General features: G+C 41.0%; 1 protein-coding gene across 1 annotated transcript in view; it reads left to right on the forward strand.

Moving 5' to 3' along the window:
* LOC108035935 (uncharacterized) overlaps positions 1-19,902 on the forward strand; it is a 71,822-nt gene that overhangs the window by 44,660 nt on the left and 7,260 nt on the right. The window contains exons 10-12 of the mRNA XM_017111725.3: positions 10,009-10,196; positions 15,041-15,691; positions 17,572-18,503. Coding sequence (XP_016967214.2) covers positions 10,009-10,196; positions 15,041-15,691; positions 17,572-18,503 — 1,771 coding nt within the window. The remainder of the gene's footprint in view (positions 1-10,008; positions 10,197-15,040; positions 15,692-17,571; positions 18,504-19,902) is intronic.

The raw sequence follows: 19,902 nt of genomic DNA on the forward strand, positions 1-19,902 counted from the left end.
TTAGTGCAGCAGCCGCAGCGGTGGCCAAAAGTAGGCAACGCCATGGCAGCCGCTAATGTTCATTAATTTGCACTTAATAACTTTTGAGTAGATTTTATTTTGCTGGCCAAGCCGAAACGCAGGGCTTTCATTATTTTCCACAGCGTTTTTATATCTAGCCTAAAAAAGGACGAAAATTGAGAGGACTCTCATTTGAAATTAGTTTTTTGGTTGAGCGGGCAATTTTGGCATGGAAAAGTATGAAGCATGGGGCATCAACTCATTCCCTGTTTATTTTCCCTGCTTCTTATGCCTTACATAACAGCTTTTCTATGCCTTGTTGTTGGGCTCATTAACTTGCCGGCTTATACATATAGCAATGTGTATTTGGCGTTGTTGTTTCTGTTTGTGCTTAATTTTTGACCGTTTAACTTTTGCGAAATGCCTCCATCCCCATTCCTCATTTCCTTGGCTTACTCACTTCGGTTTGGCTTAATGCGTTGGCTGGGAAATCGAGCAGATGTGTCTGCTATCATTAGGCCAAGACTCGTGGGTGGCTGGGGGAGTTTGAATAGCGATTCCGCTGCGTTATCTATCATAGTTATTCTTCACTCGGCGTAGAGCAACTTTAAGAACGAAATTACTAGAGAAGCGGACTTGAAACTTGGGTTTCTTGATAACCCAATCGTAGAATTATTCTTATTGACATTTAAATAGAATACAACTTTTAGAGTCATTGAACACGACTTGTGCTTGTTAAGTAAAAAAATAAATGTATTACATTCTTTGCAGTAAATCATTGAATTGAAATCAATAAATAAACAAAGTGCAAGTTATGTATGATTTGAAGTACAAACGAAATATTTTAAACTTGAATGTTCTGACAACCAATTTTAGAAAAAGAGCACATTAATATTGAAGTAGAATCCAACTTTGAAGCACAATGAAAACGATTTCTACCGGTAAATTAAAATGATAAATACTTTATGTTATGTCAGATTAGAACCACTTCAAACATTAAATTAAAATTGGAAAATAAACGGAACTCTAGATAATGAAAACATCTGTTAGCTCTGGCAAAAGAAACCAATTAGAAACAACGAATCGCATTCCGATATCGCAAAATGTGACCAAAATGGGAAATATGCCGCGAATTCCTTCAATTCGGGCAACATTTGCGGCGTGTTCAATTAGGAAAGCTCGGCCGGCGCATGAAACATTTATTTATGTTGGCCAAGAAGGGGGTTAGAAGGAGTTGGCCAACAGTTCGGGCAAACAAGGCGGTATAATTGTTTTGTTATCGACACACGCACACCCCCACAGCCACGCCCCGTTTGGCAAACACTCTCGGGGGAGGGGCGGCGGCAGCGCGCGATACAAATAAATTATTAGGGGGTGCAACATGATTTTAATTAAAGTTTTAACGAAAACCAAATATTTATCGTTTCATTTTGCTTTCATTTGTTCGCTGTGCGGTTTCACTGCCCCCCCCCACCCCAAACCCTCCTTTTTCGCATCACAAACAACAACATCATTAAGCGTGGGGTCGCAAAAATTCAATATGCATTTGTGCTTGAATATTTGAAATTTCAGCAGGAGGACGGGGCAAACAAGGACAATTTATTATGAGCGGCAAAGGTCACTGCAATGTTGTTCATAATCATCATGTGCGGTTTTCAATAGAATTCTCGTAGAATATTCAATGCAAATAATGCGCAGGGAGCACGCGGCGTATGATTAATAAACTGCAGATGCAGATGTTTTGTGTGCCGAAGTTCGGGTCGTGCTTCACTCATTGCGTTGATTACGCAACAGAATCTGTTGCATATTTAATTCGGTCTGATTTGGCCATAACTTTTTCAATTAACTTTAATTAAATGTGCAACTTCTCGCCCAGTCGCAGAAGAAACCCTCTGGGTCTGTGGTGTGTCGATTTTAATTAAATTTTGTTTGCTTGTATTTTCCGCTGACAGCCTTGTAAGCGTTTAAAGCACGTTTAAATCAATCGCTGTGGCACCACCGAGTTCAGCCAATATTTGCGGAGGCTCTAGGGTATTTTCGGAGCCAGAAAACGATTGTCATGGCTGCCAATTGCCGATCCAATTATTTCCTAAAAGGATTTCTTCGTCAGCCAAGCGTTATCTGACCCAATCAATATTCGATTCTGTCCGGATTCCCTAATTAGTGCTAATCAACTCCAGCCAAACATTCCGCATGCAATAACTGCCCACAAAAGCGGGAAAAACTTCATCCGGCGAATATTTCACATGTCCACTGCCATGGCAACTCGCTCTCACATCCCGTGCCGCCAGTCAGGGTCGGGTAATAAATTAGCCTATGTGGAATCGCTGTAAGATTTGCACAAATCATTTATGCCAACTAAGCAGGCACAAGAGGAATTCACAAGCACAGCTGAGGAGGTGGGTGAAAGTGGAAAGGAAGCGCAGATGTTGCGAATTTATTGGCCCACGAAAATGGAGCATTTTTCCCGTTTGTGTTTTGACCTCTACCACAAAGTTATACGACATCTTATTAAAAAAATTCGTAGCCAAAATAGATGTATGTATTGATTATCATATAAACTTTCCAATTTGTATACCCTTGCAGAGGGTATAATGATTTTAGTCAGAAGTTTGCAACGCAGTGAAGGAGACGTTACCGACCCCCATATAGTATATATATTCTTGATCAGCGTCAAAAGATGAGTTGATCTAGCCATGTCCGTCCGTCTGTCCGTCCGTCTTTCCGTCCGTTTCTACGCAAACTAGTCTCTCAGTTTTAAAGCTATTGGGCTGAAACTTTCCCAAAAGTCTTCCTTCTACTGCAGGTAGTATAGAAGTCGGAACCAGCCGGATCGGATTCCCATAGGAACTATGGAGGAAAAAATTAAAAAATATATATATCTTTCGTGTTATTTAACATATACCTTTCTTAGCTTGGATATAACATTTTTAAATTAGTTCTGAATTTCGAATTAAATTTTATCAGAATCGGACGACTATATCATATAGCTCCCATAGAACCAATCGGAAAATTAGTGGTAAAATAATATTGAAAAATTATATCTTCCTACGCTTAAAAATAACATTTTTTATTTGGTTTTAAATTTCGAATTAAATTTTATCAAAATCGCACGACTATATCATTTAGCTGCCATGGGAACGATCGAAAAATTAGTAGGAAAACATGAAATAAAAATTATATCTTTTGTGTCCTTTAACATATAACCTTATTAGCTTGAAAATAATTTTTTTTAATTAGTTCTGATTTTCGAATTAAATTTTATTAAAATCGGACGACTATATCATATAGCTTTAATAGGAACGATCGGATAATTGGTGGGAAATAATGTGAAACAAATTATAGCTTTGTGTCTTTTTGACATATTATCTTATAAATTTATATATTTTTAGGAATTTCGAACACAATTTAATAAAATTATTGATTATTTTTGTTATAACTGCAAGGGTATACAAACTTCGGCTTGCCGAATATTAATATATAGAATATATTTACTTTCTGGGGTGGGGAACTCTTCCTTCTGCCTATTATTGACTTTCCGACGAATCTTTAATATCCTTATATATAATAAATATGTGTTTTAATTTATATTTTTCCTCCCATAACCATAGATTAAATTCGACACAGCACGAACCATTAAAATAAATAAATATGATCTCAATTATATAATTATAAAAAAATACCTAAAAATAAATAATGAAGAAAGCATAAATTAGTGGAGCCTGAAAACATTTATCTCATTTAAAAGGGATGCCAGAATCTGAAAGTGCGAGTTACTTCCCTAGTTTCATAGAGAAATAAAACAATTTTTATTTTAACTTTGTTAATAGAATAATGGATGTTCTAAAAATACCCAGAGATTAAACAACTTTCAGAATTTTACTTTACCCTTATTTGACAGCTACAGTTTTGGCCAGACTTCCCCTGCCAATTCCAGAAAAGTTGTTTTGACGTTTCTCTGTTCATTGATTTACGGATTATTGTTGATGACATAGTCGGGGGAATCCAGCTCGCCAGTTCGGCCCGCTGAACCTAAGTTTCTCCAAAGACCCACTACTCCTTCCAGCAAACTCTAACCATTTCTACAGCGCCATCAGCTGTTGTTACACCTAAAGTTTCGTAAAGTTTTTCAGCAAACTTTAAACAAAACCTTTCAATTGCGCTCCCTTCTTTTTCTTTTCCTCTCGGAACGCTTGTGGAAATTTTCCTTTTAAATTTCATAAAGTCAACAGACGAAATCAAAGAAAGGGAAAGCAAACAATGAAGCGTGGAACAGCGGACAAAGACAAAACGAATTTTTATTAGTGTGCTGGTGCGGGTAAAGTTGGTCGGGGAAGTTATATGAAAACATAAAGGTGTTCAAAATATATATGTGTTGTAAACATGCTAATGTGAGGTTTAAACTTTAAATTGCAAGTTTAGCCGTATTCGGTTGTTCAACGCTTGAAAGAAAAAAAATATAATTTTAATGCAAGCAAAACTAGGGATTGGAAAACAACGATAGCAGCTTTAAAATTATCGATTTTATCGATACAATCGAAAATAGTAGAAACATTAACCTTAAAAATACCCACGATTTCTAAGAGTATACCTAAAAATACTTAATGTTCAACAAAATATTTTTATGTACAATTAAAAATTAAAAAAAATGTTGTAGGAGATATATCCATGCTCTTATATTATAATCATCGATGCGAAACCGATAGTGTCGATGGTATATCGATCGCTTCATCAACTCAAAGCAAAGCCTAGCATACATAAAGTACTATATATTTGTTATCACATTTTTCGAACCAAAACGCCTTTTAGAAACTAGCAATTAAAACTTATTACGTGCTGGGAAATACGCAACCGCATGCTCAGAAACTGCGTTGATATCGGCTGAAATTTCCGGTATTTGAGCTCATGGATCGCAGGGGAAATGGAAATCGAAGGAAATGGGATTGCGATGTTGGAGGAGCCGGCGAATATTTGCTGTTTAGTTTGCTTATTGAGTTGCAATTTTGTTTGCAATCAGCGGATGGCAAGGGGAAGCAATAGAAAACAAAAACAGGAATGGCCAAGGGAGGAGCAGGGCAGTCGGGGAGGGGTGATTGGCAAACAACAAATTAGCATATTTGCACATAACGGCAACATTTTATTTGCATTCGAATGTGTGCGGCAGTGTGCGAGTGTGTGCGAGTGTGTGCTCGTGTGAGTATGCGCTTTTATGTAATATCAATATTTAAACGTGAATTTGTCAATGAAGAGCAAAATGGTTGCAGCTCTCCATTAACTGTGCGCCATTTTTTGTGGTATTTGATTTTTAGACAAATATGGAAAATATTACAGGCTGTTTGCTCAGAGGCACAGTCCGGTGGACAGCGATACTTTAATGTGGCAACGGCTTTCGCTTATCTGAATCCTTCAACTGTCGTGCAGCCGAACATTAATTGGCTGAAAGCCTTGGCAACTTAATTTTCCATGGAAATTAATTATCAGGGCAAACACCCGAAATGCGAAAATTTCCATCGGGGACATGGGGCATGCCTCTGCATACATTTATAAAGCTACATTCTGCCCCCAGCTGGAAATTTCGTAAATTTTGGTTTTGGTCGGGCACAAAAACATAATTAACTCGCTCGATGCCATGCATATACGTTGGCCCACGAATGTGGGGCGAAAATGTATGTTTTTGTTTGCTTCTCGTTTATTATTTATTACGTTTAATTTGCTTTGCTCGCCGGGCAATCATTTTTCGCTTTTTGGCTTGGGGTTTGTTATGCTTGTTGCAATCGTTCTGGTTAATGGTAAATTTTAAAATGTTTAGATTGGTTTTGGTTTGGATTGGTTACACCAAAACCTATTTTAATATGCCTATTATAAATCGGTTACGCGCTCGCCATGCTCACAATTTCAATTACAGAGCCAATAGAACCAAGCTATCCCCAAATTAATTGCATAAGATTTTTTTAAATTAAATTACAAACTTATTTTCGAGGGGTAATTGGGCAAATCATGTTTTATTATTTATTTATTATCTATTCAGTACAGTATTTTAATTATTATCTTCTTTGAAATCACATCCAATTAACTCGGTAAATCAAATAGCGCCAAAGTTAGGCTTAAAAAAGTAAATAATAAATTGTAAAGATACATTGAAAGGGCTGGGAAAAAATGAATTGAAATCAGCCGAAAGCGTCTGGCATATTCATCAATTTAATGTTGAATGACCATTAGGCTTATGGCGATTTACCGGCAGTTCAACAAAAACCAATTCAGCGCCATCAAATATGCGTGACAATCCATTAAGTGAAATATACGAAGTGGAGCCCGTTGCATTTTAAATCGACCGGGCTGGAAATAGTCTGGATTCGGGTCGGTTTTGGCCTGGCTAATTGTTTGGATGTGTTGAATGTAATGCAGCATACAACGAAAATAAACAGGCCCAGTTGGGGAGTTTGCCAGGGGCAGATACGGTCCGCCATAACGGCTGTGGGGCGAGTCCTATTTAATTTGCGCCCTGGTTCGCCCCGAAATTGAAAAACAACAACCACAGCGGCGATCCAATAAACAGTCAGCGGGGAAAGGGGCAAAGTAGAAATGGAAATGCTACTCAATCAGCAATAGTTATTTTGCAGGTTCTGCCCGGCCCTGCGCTCCCCCTGCAATCAATAAAAGTAACACCCCATAATTTAATGCCCCAAATGTGTTGCGACTACATTCTGCGGTTTCTGGCCAAGGGAAAAAATACAAAGCCGGCGTGGCCGTTCGCCACCATCACTTCGCCACCGCCGGCGGCCCAAATGCACTCTAATAATAAATCGCAGGAATAACAATTTTATTGCCAGCGCCTGCGGTTTCCCAGTACCGGGCCCAGGTTTCCAGCGCCAAACACACCTGTCTGCGCAGTGTTGCCACTCGATAGTCGCACTTTATGGCCGGCTGATAAGCATATTATTATTATTGCTACTATTACGCACCCACACAGCCTCGCCTGCGAGTCGCACGGGCTTGAATTATTCCCGTACGTGTGGGCCCATATACGTAGTGCCTATGTATAAGCCTGGGCCTGGGTCCGCAGCAGCACCCATTGTTGTGGGCCACGCAGTCGGCGCAATGTGTCGAAGCGAAATTTATTACAGCCAGCTCGGGCCACTGTAGCCAGATGAGATCCGGCGGATATTGGGGGAGTGCGCGTGAGACCTCATTTGGTTTTTTCCGAGCCGCTTGCGATACTATTACTATTATATTTGGCTGGGTATTGGACGCTAAAACCGCAATGATGGGTGCGAAATAATATGTTGCTGAAGAAAGCTGTGTTAGCATGGTAGTTACTCCTTTGAAAAAACAGGAACATTAAACATTATTGTTCTCAAATTTACTTTAATTCGACTTTTTGGTTTCCGAATTCTACCTTGCTGTATTATGATATTTTATTAGGTATCATCAAGAATAATGGCTAGAAAAATGTAGTATTAATAGTATTGCTGGAGGAAGCGATTTAAGCGTAGTAAGCCTTCTTTACATGACGATGACTTAAATAGGCTATTTATTAAGCCAGGGCCTTTAAAAACTGTTTTATTCTCAAATTTATTTATCCTGAAACCACAGTTATGTATTTCTTTTGTATAGGTTACTACAATACGTTGTTCAATTAGAACCCATTTTCTGGATCTAATCACACTGTATAACATTTATTTATATAATTTAAAATACTCAAAGTGGTTCAGTTATCTTGTATTTGCTGTTAAATTGTATTCCGAAATATAAGTCCATTGTCATTGATTGTTTGCACTATTCCATGAAAATTAATGTACAAATAAGAACTTCTGGCCAAGACTGCCTTCACTCACGTTGGTTTCAGTGGCACTCATATTTCCATCCCTAGGTACGAGTGCTCCCGGCCATCTGTTAACTAATTCACATGCCATGGCAGGAATAGCCAATGATTACATTTCATGTGCCATGAGCCTTGCCGCACCCACACACCCATGGATCCGTCCATATACGTACCTCTCCTGCCCGAGCTGCCGATTATTTTGAGCATTTTAGTTGCTATGTGGAATCACAATTCCCCGGCGAGTTGAAAAATGTTGTTGAGATTTCTGTTGACAGTTTCGACTGCAAATTTAATGAATGTTCACTTTGGCTGAGCTACTGCGCACAGAAGGGCCCAAAAATCATACGCTTGCATGCATTTGAAATGCGGGTTAAATTTGATTTGTATATTTCACCTGACAGAAGTGGAATAAACAATGGATTTGAGGTTTAAAAACAATGTTCGTGTTCATTATTCCCAGCGCTCGAATGTAGGCAGCACTTCTTTAAACTCCCTTTCAGCCCTAGCTGCTTGGAAGAGCAGCTCATGTTTAAAGGCCACTTTACTTTTATACGCCACAACCAGCGAAATGTGACAATAAAAATCTCATAAAAACCTATTACTTAGCTAGCACTCTCACACTCGCTGCACTGTACAAAAAGGGGGTGCCAAACGACAGAAAAATTTTGTGAAAACTCTTTCCAAACGAAAAAAAAACAAGTTCTTGTTGTTGCACATCATAATGTATGCAAAATAAAAGAATTTAAAGCATATCTGTCTGGGAACGCTCTTTTGTTTTGTTTTAAAAAATATTATTTTCGTTAATTACTAGTCCCCTTTATGGAACTCAGTCCTACCAAAATATTAACTCCTTACAATTCCATGTTCGCATTAACCGGAGATTCAAGTGTATTCATGGAAGGAGGGAATGCCTCCAACTGGCTTGGTTCCTCAACTTCCGCCACACCGAAAAAGAAAAAATAAAAAGCGGGCTCAGTGGGCCGACAACTTTTGCCTTGTGGCAGCTGCAGCAACTTTTCCCTTCTGTCTGCCACTCGATGCGGCACGGCACACATCAAAAGTCTTTGGCCTCTTTCGCCGGCAAGTTGGAAAAGCTGTCGCAGTGGCTAGAATCGACGCAGGTGTTATCATCGATACCGTTGACGATTGTTTCCTTTATATCGACTGGCACTTCAGCCAGCTCCGCTTTCCCCGTTCTTCCCGCTTTCACCCACCTTCACCCGCCTTCACCCGCTTTTCCCTATTTTCCCAGCCAGCTTTCCTGCTGGCGCATTGCTACAAAACGTGGCGACTTTTGCCAATTGAAACGCCGAGTAGATGTTGCTTTTTGCCCTGCTCCTCCGCTTACTGCGGCGTTGTTTTGCTCCCGTTGCCTTTTTTAATTTGTCACTTGAATCAAAAGTTGCCAAAGTTGTCCCAGGCCGAAGCTGTGTAGCTCTGGGTTTTGGTTTGCTCCGCGCGTTGTTCCCCGGTTCGTTCGCTGCTTCTTTGTTGCCGCTTCCTTTTGGCCACTTTAATTAAAGCCGAGAGCCGGAATTGCAACATTAGGCCACTGCCGGGGCTTTAACATTCTGTTCAGCTCAAATGTTGCACAAAGCTGGCTTTGATTAATGACGGGGTCTGGTTGGAAATTAAGAACTGAGAGCTATGCAGGAAAGAATGGAACAAAGGATCATTAAACATAACAAAAAAAGTGGAATGTTAAAAAACATTTAGTTCGCTGTTTAAATTTAGATTTTTACGTTTTCACGCGAAAAAGTTTTGTTTTATAATAAAGTATTTATTTAATTTATTTAATTTATTTAATGTGTAATACTACAATGTTTTATTTTTAATTTACAAAAATACTGTATTGTTTTGTGCCCTTTTCGCTCTTTTGTCTTCAATTTTTTTTCGAGTTATTGCATTCTGTTTCTTGTGGGTATGCCAATTTCTATCTGCCTGCAGTGCTCCACAGATAAAAATGTATAAAAACAAAGGGAAATCCCCAGCCAGGCACATTGTAAATTAACCTAAATCACGTGTAAGCCGCTTGTCATACATCGTTCTTAGGACATATTAAAAAGCGACGAGAAGGACGGGCGACCGAGCCACCGAGCACATCGGTGTACATAAATATCTATATCCTATATGCGCATATGAATATTATAATCTCCGCACTCACCCCTGTTTTCGCCTCTTTCCAGATGATGTGCTATTCTCGCGTCGCGGTCGCATGGGACGCATTGTGAGTCCGCGTCACACGCTTCCGCCGAATACGACATGCACGTACCACTTTCACGGATATCCTGGTGACCTGATTTGGTTATCGTTCACCAGCTACAATCTGCAGATCCTGCAGCAGGCGATACACGACAACAATACGCTGGGACGGGTGAGTTGAGTCGGGCTCTGCTGAGCGTCTGTGATTGCGCCATAAAGCGTTTAACCGAGCGGCCGTCGAGGGGGCGGGCAGGAAGTGCACTGAGAAAAAGTCAATATCTATTGGGAATGTCTAAGAGATCGATGGAGATTTGTTTGCCTCTCCATAACTCCATAACATAACTCCATAATTTAAAACTAAAATGAACCCTATTAAAAAATATAGAATACCTACAAAATGTAGAATTCTTAACAATTCAATTCAATATATGCATAGTTCATCAATAATCAACAGCCTAACTCCACAGGCTAACGAAAAAGAACTAGAAAAACCCACCCAAAACATTAAGGACCAAGACAAATATGATTCCACGTCTTTCCTGAAGGTTGTCATCGAAAAAGCATAGAATTACCCTCCAATGCCAGTAATATTTTGCAGTGTGGGCATTCAGCTCCTGTTATAGTTAACCGTTTACATAAATGCATAAATTTATGCCCAGGGGAAGGATGGCGTGGGAGTGGGTGGCAGGGCGTTGGGCTTACACAGTTTGCCGTTGCATTGTCTTTTAAATGCACTGCGTCTCCGCCAGCGGCGTCTCCTCCATATGCCATTGTCTTCGGCCCCTTCCCCAGCCCCGCGTATCGCCAGATCCCCTCCACACGTTTTGCTATTAGTGCCAGTCGGTCGACACTTTGTCTCTGCTGGCCAATTAAAAATGCAGCCATAGAAATGCACCGTATAAAATGTATAATTAAGTGAAGCTTACGCAACTCCTAACGAGACATTTTTGAGTCTGAAGTCTGCCCGCTAGCAAAGGCAACTGCGTCAAAATGCGGCACTGGCAACAACAACAGGCGGCCATTGTAATGTCATGCTCTCTCCTTCGGCACTTGGCTATCTGTCTCTTTCTGTGATGCACTATAAAAACTGCATTCTTTTAATACAACCAATACTGCCAATAACTAAATTGTAGATTTCTCGGTCAGTTATTTTGACATTTAGGACTGGATCCATTTGTGTAGCACACTTTGTGGCGCCCTCTCAGGTGACTTCAAAGCTCCTCTGATTTTTGCCAGTGCCCTCAGCGGTGGTGTGTGCATTTTAAATGTTCGTTGTCGCCTGCCTAACGGCCCGTGAATTGTGTCAAGGTAGAATGTTGAGTTCGCCTGGTCGAGCTACGATAGCGCGTAATGTCGGGTCAGCGAGTGCCTCAAAGGATGAAGTGCTGCCCCCAGTCCCCAGATAACTGAATGGTCATTTAGGCTATGCCAGGCGAAAGTTCATTCGAGCTGCTGGAGGGTTTGCGACAAGGGGCTCTGATTTTCATTAAAGTGCGGTGATTTGTGCTAAGTCCTTGGCATAACAGCAAGTGGAGTGCGGGGAGAACTGACTTATCTTGATATATGTTTATAATTTATAATATTCAAATAATTCATGACGAGAACAACGATAGAATACTCATACAACTTATTTAAATTAAAGTGTTTGTATAGTTGATGTGTATTAGATGTGTCTTAAAAACAACTTAATAATTTAGGCACTAATGTAGATTCCCTCTTGCAAATTGCTTTCCTTCTGCTCCTACTTTGTCGAACCTACTTTATAAAGCGAGGTGTTATTTAGATGCAAATGTCTATCTCAGGCTTTTAATTCTGGTATTGCCTTCTTATTATTGTGTTAGCACCTAAACATTTTAACACTTTTTAACTTATATCTGATAGATAATTTTCCTAAACATATTTTTTATCATCATCAAACATTCCCTTCTGACTTTAAAATATGAAATCTGAGTGTTAAACCGCTGTCGACTTAGCCTGTCCCAAAGTGCTTGGAACTTTCCACCGTTTCTCCCACTTCCATCATGGCCCACAGATCACAGGGCACAAACGTGAATTGAAATAATAGAAGGTGAAATGGAATGATATAGGGGACTTGTCAACGTTTTGCGTGGTCTCATAAATGTCGTCGCATTACAAGTACTTCAAACATTTCTCGGCAGCCGCACACCAATCATTCCCGTTCCCATTGTGTTTCGGTTTTTTATTTCGTCGGCGAGTTTTAACTTTGGTTCTTAATTTAAAAAGTTTGTTTTGCCTCGCTTTCTCTCGTGTGTGTTTGTTTTTATTTTCATCTGCTCGTTTTTTATTTTAGAAAATTCGCATTCACTTGTTTGTGAGCTTGTTGTTATCCCCGCACTTCCCCCGAAAAAATGGCACCGCCCACGTTCCAATGACTTCAGTTCCCCAGTACCTGCTGCCTTTGTTTTTGTCACTTTTCCCTGGCTGTTACAAAATTCATGAACTGTTTTTGCCGTTTCCACTCTCGTACTCCCGCCCACCGGAGTCGCCCGTTCTGTGTTTTATTTTACACATATTTTTGTTCTGTCACTTTTTATTGTACTCCCGTTTGTAGCCGCTAAAGAGGGGTTGAGATGGATGTACCGAAAAAATTCGAGTCCCTGAAATATATTTCTTGAAACTTGTATTTTTTATATTTCTTTAACTAGCTTGAGATATCACAGATCTGTAGAAAGATAAATAAAAATTTGTATAATATTAAATCTGTTTGTTACTTTATGCATGATAAGATATATCTATGAGATACTTTTAATCCTAAAACATCAGTAAAGATCTCTATAACACTATCTGCTATTTCATTTGTGTACTGTTCTTTATGGACAACATACAAATATTTGAAAGGGATAATTTTATGTTTTAAGAACGCTAGTTTCATCTTATTTTTTGTGTGTATTGTGGGTGGTTGGGTGGCAGGTGTACAGATAGTAGGTGTTACTGTAAAGTTGTTTTGCTTTACTTCGCCCGCTGCCCCTCGATATATATTCCTTTTTCGTTTTTGTTTATTTGTGTGCTGCTGGCAGCTTTTCATTTTTCGCAATTTAAAGTGTAGGTGAGGCAACTGCAATTGACACGGGCAGAGGCGGCGTCCTGCGGGGGGCGTTCCCGAAAACGGAAAGACAATTGTGTGGGTGTTGGCTGAGAGTTCAGTCTCCATTTATCTGTCCCCTTCCGTTTTTTCAGTGGGTTTGCCAAATTAATTGGCACCGAAATTTTACAAACGCCTGGTGAATGTGTCTGCCAAAAATAAATTAGATGCCTCGGTTTCAGGTGGAATACGTCTAGACGGAGAACGACCTTGAGCATATGGAATGCTGTTGGCAATTTATCTGATTAGACGACAGGCTGAAAGTTTCCACAGCCTCTTCGTCCTTCGAGAACGTCTCGAGGAATGTGTGAAAGTAATCAAGGTGCAGCATGTGACCCATAGAATGCCTTTGAGTGCGGCTTTTATTGGTGTGGTTTGTCTGTGGAATTTATTAAATTCATAAGCAGAGAAAGTGTTGCCAAGGTTTCAGGAATTTTACATCAGGCACGATTTTAAATTAGGGACGGGGAATCTTAATTAAATCAATTTTAAGAGCCCGAGAAGGGGTGAGCGTAGTTAATACTGTGCCACATACGAGTGACAAATATTTATTTAAAATAACTCGACAAACAAATAGATCTAAGCTAATCTGTACGTTTAATACTTATATATCGAAAAAAATGTTGATATAGTAGTGTCGATTGTAACATAAGCTACTTGGGACTTGACATCACCTACACCGAGGACGAATAATTCCTAAATCAATATACAAATAGTAAGAAATTAAACTGGGTATCTAATGCTACTAAGAGAATTAAGTATGGGAAACTAAAAAAAAAATAAATGAGTCATATAAAAGTAATATTAATATTTTAAGTTTACTTACGACTTCTTAGGCACTAACACCGTGTAATTTATGCGCTTTATTCACCGCTATACATTTAGAATAAATTATTAGAGCTGACAGGCACTAACTCCAAAATTACTCATGAATGTGCTGAATGATAAGCATGAAATCGTTCCTAAATCAAGGCCGCTTACACTTTCTAGTGTGTTTTTCCCTGAGTGTAGAAATGAAAACAATGTCTAATGCAAAACTGTATTTCACACAAAGTCTTAAATTCCTCTGCATTTCTTGGACTAAACACTTAGGAATCGCTTTAAAATTCAAGCATTTTAAAAGCAGCCATGTAAGAGCACACTTTTCAAGCAAATCAAGTAAATTAAATGAGCGGAGGCATCGGGCTTAAATGGCTGTCAGTTAGTTTCTGGGCCGACACTTCGAGCCACCGACTTTGTCCGGGTCCGGAGTCTGCGACTTCAGTTTCTTCAGTCAAGCCACAGCTGTTTGCAACTGTCTTTTTCATTATTAACACAGTCAACAATAATCAGGGCCTAGGCGGAATGGACCGGAGCGGAATGCTGGGGAAACATAAACATTGTCAGCCAGGAGGCGTCTAGGAAAAATATTTAATGCCTGCAAACAACAACAAGGAGACTCGCAAGAATGCAAAGACTGTGACTACACTAGAAAGGGCGGCGAGAGGAGCGTGGCCGGGACAGTGACAAACGACAAATAACTCACACTCGGAACTGTTTGAATATGACATGTGACAAACGGAGGCGAGCGACAAACTAACAAGGGGAAAACAACCAGCCGAAGGGAAAGCGGGAAAAGCGCGTGGGGTGAAAAGCATGCACATACTCAGAAAAACCCAAGCGTATCTTAGAAAAATGTCGATCCAAAAATGAAAGCAATTTCACGCCATTTGTGAACAATTTGAAGCTACGATTACAAAGTGGGAAAATAACATTTCTTGGTTTAAATAATTTTTGGATTCAGGAAGAACAATTTATGTCATCAGGCTATAATCCCTGCGTTTTTCTTAGTGCACTTCAAATTAATGTCAACAAGAGAATTAAACAATAACATGTGTTCGCTTTCTTTGCCACTCTCCAATTGTCTTTCGCAGAGCGATCTGCCGCCGTGGATAACCCGCCTCAGGATGTGGGACAGCTATGGGACGTATGTGCCCATGAAATCGACAAGTTCAACCACCGGGCAACCGCCCCCACCGCCGCCCGTGGCCTCGTCGGCGGACGGGGGCAAGCCCACCCTGCTGAACCAGAGCAACTACGGCAGCTACTACTACAGCGCCAGCAACCCGAAGCTGAATCGCAATCTGCGGGTCAACATCGACAATGCCTGGAACCCAGTGGACACCTACATCTACGGGCCCACGCAGTCGAGTGTGTTCAACCAGGAGAACAAGTACAGTGGCTACCAAGGAGGAGGTGCAGGAGGTGGGTCGTCTGGATCCGGGGGCTCCGGTAAGCCCATTTCCGGGATCAAGGACACCCTGAACTTCATATCCAGTGGCAAGTCCTCCAAGGAGGTCTCAGCTGCCGCCGTCGTCAGCTCGGATCGCAACAGTGCCGTGGCCCTGATGAGCACGAAGGGAAAACGGCGACTTATGCTGGAGATCTACGATTACGAGACCCCAAAACTGTGCGACCATACGGCCATCGGAAGCGGAGTGAGCGGGAGCAGTGCCGTGATGGGAGGCAACAAGCAGAGGCCCTGCAGTCCGCTGGAGAGCTACGTGAGCACCGGCAGAGATCTGGTAAGTTAGTAGGTAGTTTTGTGGCCGAAGTACAAGCTGTTTGACTTTAAAATACTTGTTTAGGCATAATTGGATCTAAATGACTACAAAACATTTAGCCAATTTTACAAAACGCTTTCAGAAGTCCTATGGGGGTTTCCTAACAAACATACAGTAATTGTCTGATAAATGATTACTCCTGTTCAAAATCTAAGTATCATAAAAACGGATTCAAAGTCAAATCGAATCTAATAAAGTTTTCGGAAAATTAATAATAACATAACGGAATATGTTTCTAGGCAAACCGGAGTTCATTTCTGAAAGACGTTTTACTTCTGGTTAAATTTGATACTTGAGTGCTGCCCAAAACTAGGCAACACTCACCCTCCACCGGCGACAGAGCAGACGAAACAGTAGCCTACCTTCAGGCGGCTACGCCATCACAACGAAATAAACGAAAATAGGGACTTAACCGAAGGACTTTTCTAATTTGACAGCTGCCGCTGTGTGTTCTGTTCGTTTTTGGGCCGTGGCTTAAAAAAATAAAATTAAAGAAGTAGGGAAACAGGACTTTGTGACTGCACCTTGGCTGCCGGCGAGTGCCGAATGCCGAGTGCCCAATTTGGCACGCCCAAGGGCCCTCACAAATAAATAAAACGCAGCTGGAGAACCGGCAGCTGGGACTGGAAGCTGGGAATTTTTTGGCAGAGTGCAGAGCACTTCGTGTTTGCTTTAAACTTGACAAAATTAATCAAATTAAACACTCGACTGCATCGCCAGACGTGCACAAATAACGAAGGAGCGGAGCGAATTTCCCAGAGGCGGGCGCCAAATTCAAATTCAAATTCGCCAAAGCCCGCACACACCCACACACAGCGCACAAAGCCAAATAAAGGGGCGGGCATGGCCGAATGCGAGGCGTGGCAGTGGGGGCGGCACCGACGGCATGCACGGACTAACATACAACCGCAATAAGCATGCTTAGCCTTTTTGACGTCGCTCCTCGTTGACAAATATGAACTGCAAATATTGTGATGCCAATTTGAAGCCTCCGCGCATTGTGCATTCTACACTGAGGCAATTACCGGAGGTTTAAAAACTCCTGTAAGCTCCGCAGATCACACACCAATAGTCGAGTGTATTAAAACAACAAATTTTTATTAGTACCTTAAGAAATGTTTCGTTGAAATATTTCTCAAAAATAAATTGAACTCCAATTCTTAGGGTATTTAGAGGTACTACAGGCATTACTGCACTGCCCAGAGGTGTGCACCTTATACTGATCTACATAAGAAACTTACGACGAATGGGTGGTCTGCAAAAAAGTACTGCGGTATTTTTATTGAATATAAATTTTCCTTTAAATGGTTTACAACGGCTTGATGACTGCTACCATGCCGGACTCTTTTTACCGATTCAGCGATTTCATATCAATTTTTGGCGGTACGTGGAGCATCTTCGACCACCTCTACACCAGAACGAAAACTGTATCGGGCCCGTAAACTCCACAAATTTTATAGACCGCTTGAGATGCATTTTTTTTATTGCTCCATTTTTGCGACGCTATGACTCACAAACGACTAAAAAGAAACAACAATCAATCAAACTCGTGTTAGAGCGTGAAATGAGTTTTCCCAAGAGGTATAGCATCAGATGCTACAAATAAAGCTAGAGCTACGCGCTTGCAGCGACAACTATAGAAAGATTGCAAGACTTTTTTGACAGCCTAATATTATTTCCTGCAGCAATAAAGCAAAAAACACATATACTTGTCATAAATTTGTTTAATTAAATATAAGGTGTATACATATTTATATGTGTATATTACCCTAAAATTTTTACAATTAGCCTAACTAGTTTCAGTGCATTCCAACCCTCAAACTTAAATTTTCCCCTTGCAGAAACTGGAGTTCCACACGCACACAGGCACCGCCCTGTTCCCGGCGCAATTTGCCCTCAACTACGAGTTTGTGGACACGGAACAAGGAGGAGAAACCTGGGCGGGAAGGCGCGGAGAAGACCCGGTACCGCCTCTCTGCTCGAGAATTTTCAGGAAGCGCAAGGGCAACATCCAGGTGCCTCGGAACGTGTTCCTTTACGGACGAGGTGGCGCCAAGAACATAACCTGCCTGTACCGCTTTGAGGCGGGTCCTTCGGAAAGGGTCAAGTTGGTGCTGCACAACGTGTCCTTTGGCGAAGGTACAGCCTGCACTACGGACTCGGACTTGCACACGGGCAGACCCCGCTGCAACCAACTCGATCCCGAAGGCCGAATCACTGAGCTGCGACTGTTCGACGTTCCATTCAGGGATGTGAAGATCCAACTGGGTTGCTTCTGCGACAACTCCAGTGCTCTGTACAGCAATGCCCCGCTCACCTTCGTTTCCCATTCGAGGATTATGGAACTCTCGTTCACGGTTACCCGGTTGAACATATCGGAGGACTTTGCGGATGTCTTCTTCTCGGCCTCCTATGAGTTCAAGAGGCAGCCGGACTGCAGGAAGCAGCTGAAGCTCAAAGGAGCTGGAGGGGAGGACGAACTGAAGTATCCCTTAAAGACTCAGGACGCCAGTTGCGAGGGCTTGGCCTGGTACATCGAAGCCCAGTCGGCCGAGAGGTCGCTCTTCGTTCAGACCTGGGGCGCCTACCTGCCCGTGGATCCCACCTCCGAAGATGCCATGAGGTGCCACACCAAGAATCGGCTGATGATATATTCCGGACGACCTCTGCGACCCATGAGGGTTGTGTGTCCTGCGCAAAGTGGGCCGCGGCCTATGTCGCTACACATCTTTTCCGAGGACTGGACCAATGGGCAGCCCTTGTTCATGAACAAGTAAGTGGGAAAACATAAAAGGAGCTTTTGAAAATATAAAAAATTCTTATTCGAATTTCAAATCAAATTTTACTTTTTAATATTTATATAAATGTAAAATGAAATGTATGCAACTTAATCACATTCTAAAAATTTTAAAGGGGGTATTCTTAAATAGTGGCGTATTCTCATAAATTTTTTGGCAGTAGTCACTGAAATATTCACAATTTCACGCTTTGACGTCGCCCAACGAGCCTGCCCAACCAATTACCCAGTCTCCACAAAAATATAAAAAATCTGGCAGAAACAAATGAAGACTGGACAGGACTTGAAAACATCCATGCCTAATGGCACAGAGCCTCCTTTCCATTATCAAGTGCATGTGAGCTAAGGCCACTCGAGCAACTGAACACTACACAGAAAGCCTCTTAGCTCGAGTATTTTTGGGAATTTTTCACTCAAAATTAATTGCATTTTAATAGTTGCTAATATTTCAAAAAAACTTCTGCACCTATTTGCACTGGTACCAAGCTCTTCGGGCTCGGCGTCCTGCTCCACAGAGGTCTATCAAAAAGTCCTGCTTAAAAATGCAATAACAGGAAATGGCTACGACGGCAACAAAATACAGGAAATTGAGCGCAAAGAAATATGCTATGTAGGAGACGAAAAAATGAAAACGTAAACGAGACGAGGTCCAGGCAAACAAACATGGCCGACAGACATGAACACATGTACACAACTGGGGTCAATCATCTAGATATTCATGCTTATAAACGAAGACAAAACATATTTAAAACACAATATAGCCATATTGAGTCAAAATAAAGAAAACTAGGTTATAGGATCTTAAAAATAAGATTTATTCTTCTACAGCAATCATTTCTTAACAGATTGTTTCAGTAAGTTCAAAAGTAAACACTTATCAATTACTATTTATCTGTAGAAAGTATAGCAATTAAATTGAAGCTTATATTTGCTGTATTTATACTCGTACTCTTAAAATTAAATTAAAAAGCAGACAGTGGGAGTATTGTCAAATTAGGTATATACAATCCTCATAGAGGATAACAAGTAGAAGCAAAGGGGTTTAACATGGTATTATATTTCAATATGTATATTGGTATGTTATGCATACAATTTATTATCGTAGAAAAGCGGATTAAAAGTAAATAGCTTTGCTTTACCAGCACATACCTACTTTCCAATCGGACTTCCCACCTGTACTTGTTAAGGAACTACTATATGTTTCCCCTCTGCTGTGCACATGAAGCATGCAAAACGAGCATGAGGCGAAGACAGGTGAAAAAGGGGTCGAAGGGGCGAAACAGGTAAGAGCATTTTGCCCGCTGGAACTTGGCCGTATGTGCTCCGGCGATTTATGTCCAAGGTGCGTGCCACCGAAATGAACCGTTTCTTGGGG

Source organism: Drosophila biarmipes, chromosome 3L, assembly GCF_025231255.1.
Source record: "Drosophila biarmipes strain raj3 chromosome 3L, RU_DBia_V1.1, whole genome shotgun sequence".
NCBI lineage: Eukaryota > Metazoa > Arthropoda > Insecta > Diptera > Drosophilidae > Drosophila > Drosophila biarmipes.